This window comes from Manis pentadactyla, chromosome 10 (genome assembly GCF_030020395.1).
Source record: "Manis pentadactyla isolate mManPen7 chromosome 10, mManPen7.hap1, whole genome shotgun sequence".
Classification (NCBI taxonomy): Eukaryota; Metazoa; Chordata; class Mammalia; order Pholidota; family Manidae; genus Manis; species Manis pentadactyla.
This window is the reverse complement of record NC_080028.1, coordinates 42,150,428-42,157,572: the sequence shown is the minus strand read 5'-3', so window position 1 is coordinate 42,157,572 and position 7,145 is coordinate 42,150,428. Positions and strand designations below refer to the sequence as shown.

General features: G+C 33.0%; 1 protein-coding gene across 1 annotated transcript; it reads right to left on the bottom strand.

The window, feature by feature from the left end:
* Window positions 1-201: 201 nt before the first annotated feature.
* Window positions 202-1,140, bottom strand: LOC130685107 (olfactory receptor 6C2-like). The gene has a single exon (XM_057508292.1). The coding sequence runs from the start codon at window positions 1,138-1,140 to the stop codon at window positions 202-204; it is 939 nt and encodes a 312-aa protein (XP_057364275.1).
* Between the last annotated feature and the right edge of the window lie 6,005 nt (window positions 1,141-7,145).

Sequence of the window (7,145 nt, the reverse complement as noted above, 5' to 3'; positions counted from 1 at the left end):
CAAGCTTAGATTTCCTGAAACACCTATTCTCATTTTTCTTCATTACAATTATCATCTGAATGAAGCTTTTTTATAAGGAGATGAAAGTGGTAAATTGACCAGGGTCAGTACTGGATGGAAGGCCTAATATAGATGAGGAAAAGACAAAATTAGATAGAAACAGACAAAAAAGTGCTTGGGGATCTGGACATCAATGTTCCCCTAATTCTTTGACAGCAATATAAATCTTTTGACTAAGACATTAAAGGCTTGTTTCACTTGTTTGTTCCTCAGAGTGTAAATGAATGGGTTTAACATGGGGGAAATGGAAGTAGTGACTATAGTTACTCCCTTATTAATGGCCATTTCATCTTTTGCTGAAGGTTTGATATAAACAAAGATGCAGCTGCCATAGGTGATAGAAACCACAATAATGTGGGAAGAACAGGTTGAAAAGGCTTTTGTCCTCTGCTGAGCAGAGGAGAGTCTTAGAATTGTTCTGATGATGTACATGTAGGACAGAACCACACACACCAGAGTCACAATAAAAACCATCACAGAGCAGATAATAACCATCTGCTCTATGAGCCATGTATCTGAGCATGAGATCTTCAATATTGGGTTAGCATCACAGACAAAGTGGTCAATGGCATTAGAGGCACAGAATTCCAGGTCCAGTCCCAAGCTAAGTGGTGGCAATATGATCAGCAGAGTTGTCACCCAACAGCAGAAGATTAGCCTTTTGCAGACCCTGTAGTTCATAATAATCATGTAATGCAGGGGTTTGCAGATGGCTACATATCGATCAAAGGACATGGCAGCCAGGAGAAAAAATTTCGTTACTCCAAAAACATATGTAAAAAATAATTGGCATACACAAGCATTATATGTAACAGTCCTGTCACCTGTTGATATACTGTACAAGAATCTAGGAATGCATGCAGAAGTGAATGAGATTTCTAACAAAGAAAAATTTTGGAGAAAAAAGTACATTGCAGTTTTAAGGTGAGAATCCACTAACGTGAGGATGATGATGCTCAGGTTTCCAGTTAAACTCAACATGTATGTGATCAGTAGAAATACAAAAATCAGAACTTGTAGCTGAGGGTCATCTGTCAATCCCAGGAGGATGAAACTTGTTAAAGATGTGTGGTTTCTCATTCCTGGGTCCTGTCTTTTTCCCAGTCTGCATGTAAAAGCAATGAAAGTAAGATCTGAGTAGAGAGTCGAAAAATGGTCTTACAATGGGTTTTTTTCAGAAAAGCCAAGCAATGTATTTTACATGTATTTTGTTTTTCTTGATAATGAGTTTTAAAAATAATTCATGGTCTTGGCTCTGTTGATAGCATATCATTAGGTGGATCATAAACCTGGATTTCAAATGTTTTTTACAACTTATGGTAAGGTAGACATTTTATATTGCAGCCCAGTGTACCTGCTCACACCTACACAAATACTTAAACACATATATTGGAAACAAAAAACTAACCCTTAGGTTCTCTACTCTCTGATGTTTATGTTCTAATATATCTCATTAAAAATAAATGCATGTATCATCAAGTTGATTTAATAAGCTACTAAATGTTCATGACTGTATTTCAGAAATAAATAGTGTTTTTATGGAAGTTTTTGAATAATGTAGTTCAAGGAAAATATAATCTTCCATGAGAATTTTTTAAAGTTGCACTATTATTTTAATTTGCACTTTGGAATAGATTAGCTCATGGTATACTACTTCCCTTAAGAACATTTCCCTTATCAATAACCAAGGTTTTCCTCATTGTCACTTCCTGCTTGTAGCATTTTTTTCCTGAATGAACTAAAAACATAACAGGTGTGTGTGACACAAGATATTTCTAGTTTCCTCTACCAATGCTGTCAAAGCCTGTTGCACTGCACAAGTCATCTTGTATGTACTACCTGTCTGGAAAAAATTTTGTATAATCATTTATGTTTTTTCCCTCCCCCTTACTATATCCATTAGGCTGATTCTGACCTATACCTGGGTCTTTGTGATTCATTCCTCTGTTTCTGTTTAACTCTTTAGAGAAGTCCTTCCCAATCTCCCAAGCCACATTAAGAACTTTCTGTTTTTGTCACACTTTATGCTTAATAGCAGATGTAAAAATTTGTTGGAAACAGCATTTTCATCTTGTTTAATGTAATAACGTCAGAGCTGTAGGAGACTTAGATATAGAGTTAATTCAAGGTAATATTTATCCCCAGACCTAGATAAGTTATAATATTTATTATGTGGGCTCAATTTTAAAAATAATCTGACAACTCTTACTTTTGCCATACCTTGACTCTAATTTAGAAGATTCTTGGTGGCTTTTATGTTTAGTGTAGGGAATGTTCTGAGTGGCTCCTGAGTCACACCCAGACCTGACTACGTACTCAGAATATATATAATACCTGCACTGAGGCAAAAAAAAAAACACCTTACCTCACTTACCACTGTGTTTGGCAGAGAAATAGCTTTCCTTTTTTGGATTCTATCCATATTTACTCAATACACTTGCCAGAAATATATTCACATCACAGAATAAAAATCTTAAATTCTGCTTTTGGACCATCACCTGCTCTGTGGTTGATCCTTAGTTAACAACAAATAACTACACTAATTCCTTCTAAAATGACTTCAATCTCCAATGCTTCTTAAAGGCCATAAATAATTTGATGAAAAACCACATCAATCGTTATGCAAATTCTAAGTAACTGGGTATGTAAAGTTTTCATTTAATGAGTTAAAAATATCCTTTCCTTCAGAAGTAGGATATACACTGTACACACCATCTGCCCATTTCCCATAGTAAATACCTAAGAATTTTCAGGTTTTGGTAAAGAATGCAAGGATGGCCATGCTTAGATATTTTAGGGTGAGCTGGGCACTTCTCTGAATATGAGCATCACACAACTAACAATAAATTAAATGAATAGTTGCAATAGATTAAGAAATTAAATAATTAAGTAGAATAAGAGACTTGAGACATAGAAAAAGAAACATTATACCCACGTACCTCTCTTTTCTTCAGTCTTAACACCACTGTGCTTTACACAAGTCTGGAAATTTGAGCCATGTCCTTGCTCCTAAGTATCTTGAAAAAATAAATGGACACTATTGTTTCACTAATATATGTTTCCTTCTTTTGCCTTTTAAAAAACTGCAGGAATCTAAATTATGTCAGCTGATGATTTCCAAATCAAGCTTACTTCCAGAAGTCCTTCATTTCACCTTTTTTTAGGTAACCTAATATTTGTTGATATACAAATCCAGCCCTATCAATATCTGCAATCAACTCAAAATTATAAACTCTTGTTTCTTCTTAGCACAATTCAATTAACTATCCATTAATCTTAGTAAAATACATCAAACTGTTTCTTAAAGAAAATAATTTTCTTAGTCTCTCAAAGACTACAGACAGAGTGGTTTCAGTTGCTTGTTTATCCCTGAACATCCTGAGGGTTAGAAGGATGAGGAAAGGTTTGCATGGCTTGTATGTGGTCTCAAGACCCAGATGAATTAGGACCCAAAGTTATTTATGAATCTTTTGTGTAATCTTTTGGCAAAGACCCTGGAACAAGCAGCAGTGGGGACAATGTCCTCAGAGAATTGAAGAATCTACAATGATATTCAACAGAGGACTTCACAGAAAATAAAAATCTAATGAAAAAGAGCAAGCCTACCTTTATATCCTTTTATTCAATAACATCTTTAACTGCTAATTACCATTACAGAATACAATTACTTTTGTACTTCAGTTACATATTTTCACCTTAGGTAATTGCTATGCATTATTAAAACATTAACATAACAAAAATGGAAAAATTAAACTTAAAAGTAATAATGACACTTATTGTCTCTATTACACCCTTCCATAAAATTCCATGTAGTATATTCTTATTAATCGGCATATTCAGAAATATGAAATGTCCTTTGTGGGTAGGTTTTCAAACTAATTTGATAATTAAAATCAAACTTTTTTTTTACTCATTGGTTGTAAATTTGTATCATCATTGGGAGATTAAGTAATATTTCTTTTTGGTTTATTCCATTATGATTTGAAATCAATCCTAACAGTAGAAACTTTGTGATTTCTTAAAGAAAAAATTCACTCTTACAAAGAATGACTACCTTGAGCTTATTATATGATTCTATAATTTTTATTATGAACATGTTTTTTTATATATCAACTTTCACGTGTGATGCAGATATTTTTCTATAAATATCTTCTCCTTTTTACAATATTTTCTAGAACTGAGCATTGTTATTACTTATTCTATATTAACAATTTGTGATATATGTTGCAAATATTTGACCATTTTTAACGTGATCATTATTTATGTTATTTTATATACATAGAATGTCATGTTATCTTTCAGAAAAAAATTAATGTTTTCTGAATAGGCCTTACAGATTTTTCAGATCCTTTATGCTTCACACTTTTTAAATGAGTCCTGCTATTTATATTTGAAATTATTTTTGTTTAATATTTATTAATTTTATTAATATTAAATAAAATATTTATTTAATAAATATTTAATATTTATGCAATTTTAAAAAATATTTATTAATATTGAATAAAAAGTTATATATTTTAATGTTGATTTTCATAGCTTTCTATGAACCAGAGTAATAACTAGATAAAAGAACAAATCTGAAGGTATCACACTTCCTGATTTCAAACTATACTACAAAGCTACAGTTGGAACACTATGGTTCTGGCATAAAACCAGGCACATATACCAATGCAGGAGAATAGACGGCCCAGAAATAAACCTCCACATATATTATTGACAAGGAAGCCAAGAACACTTACTGGAGAAAGGGATATTTAAAATAATGGTGTTGGGAAAACTGGATGACCACATACAGAAAAATGAAATTGGACTCCACTCTTTCACAGCTCATGAAAATGAACTGGAAATGAATTAAAGATGTGAACATAAGACTTGAAATTATAAAGCTCCTAGAAGACAGTATAGGGAAGAATCTCCTTTACATTAGTCATGGGAATAATATTTTGGATATGATACAAAACCACAAGTGACAAAAGCAAAAATCAATAAGTAGGACAACATCAGACTAAGAAAATTTGGCTTGGAAGGACACCATCAACAAACTGGAAAGGCAAACTACCAAACAGGAGAAAATTTTTGCAAACCATAACAGATAAACTGTATTTAGGGCCCTTAAAAAATCCAAAACATGTAGGAAACACATACATCTCAACAGCAACAAAGAAATGAAAACCTGATTTAAAAAATAGACAGTTGAACTAACCAGGCATTTTTAAAAGAAGTCACCCACATGGAGAACAGGTATATGAAAATATGACCAACATCATAAATAACCAGAAAATGCAAATCAAAACCACAGTGAACTATCAGTTCCCACCTATTAGAATGGCTATCATCAAGAAAACAGTAGGTAATAACTGTTGGTGTGGATGCCAAATAATAGGAACCCTCCTACATCATCTGTGGGAATGTAGATTGGTCAGCCAGTTTGGAAAACAGTATGGATTGTCCTCAAAAAACTAAAAATACAAGTACCTTCTGATCCATCAATCCACTTTGGGGACATAGACAAAGGGGATGAAAACAGGTGCTGAAGTGACACACGTACTCCCATGCTTACTGCAGCATTATTCATAATAGCCAGGAAAGGAATCAACCTACTTCTCTGTGAACACATGAAGGAAGGACGAAGAGGTGTTACACATATACAATAGAATACTATTCATCCTCAAGAAAGAAGGAAATTCTGCCATTTGTGGCAACATGGATATGACTTGAGGGCATTATGCTAAAGGAGATAACTCAGGGAGTGAAAAACAAATACTGACTGATACAACTGATGTGTGCAATCAAAAAAGTTTCTATGACAATCTGTTTTCACAGAAACTGAGAGAAGAATGGTGGTTACCAGGAGATGGTAAGGGGGGGAAATGCAGAGATGTCATTAAAGGGTATAACCTTGCTATTAGAACATGAATAAGTTCTGGATCTCTAATGCATAGCATAGTGGTTAAAATCAACAATATTGTACTATATACTTCAAAACTGCTAAGAGAGTAGTCTGAAAATCTCTCACCACAAAAGAAGTGATAATTATGTGATGTGATAGAGATGTTAATTGAAATTTATACAATGTGCTGTATAAATTATATCTCGGTAAAAAATTCATCACGAAGATATAACCATTATAAATATATATGCACTCAACATCACAGCACCTAAATATATAAAACAATAATTAACAGACAGGAAAGGAAAAATAGAAATATCAAAATATTAGGAGACTTCAGGACACCAATTTCATCAATGATAAAACATCCAGGCAGAAATAAAATAAGGAAACACGACTTGAAAAAGACTTTGGACAAATGGATCTAATAGGCATACACAGAGCATTCCACCAAATAGCAGCCATGTACACAATCCTTTCAGGCATCTATAGCTTATTTCTCTGAGATAGATCTCATGTTAGGCTATAAGCCTTAAATTAAAGAAGACTGAAACTGTATCAATTATCTTTTCTGCCCCACAAGAGCATGAAACTAGAAATTAGTACAAGAAAAAAATTGGAAAATCCAAAATATGTGGAAATTAAAAAAAATGCTCCTGAACAACCAATATTCTAAGCAATAGGTTAGCCACTAAAAGCTTCTTATAGAGTTAAGGATAAATAAACCACAAGTATACATAATATGGAAGCATCACAAACATTAATTATTTCTAGGTCTTATTGAATTCCTTTTTGGAGAATGAATATTCTTGCATTTCAAATCTCCAGATTTGTTAAGATATTGTTATGCTCCAGAATATTGATTAAGTTGGTAAATTGTACATGAGCACTTAAGAGGAATGTGTATTCTCCTTCAGTTTGGGGGTGTTATCCCTAAAGGTTATTTTGGACAAGGCAATTGTTAGTATTACTGCAGCCTTCTAGGTCTTTTCCATTTCTCTGGACATGCTCTATCAATGCTTGAAAAAAGGGTTTTGAAATATTCTGTGTAATTATGTATTTGTTTATTTTCCAACCTTCCGGTTTTAAAATATCTGTTTATTTGTATTTCAAAAGAATGCCTAGTATAGCACATAGTTTGACTCTGTACTTCATCTGCTATTACAATATATGCACATTTAGATTTACATTTTTC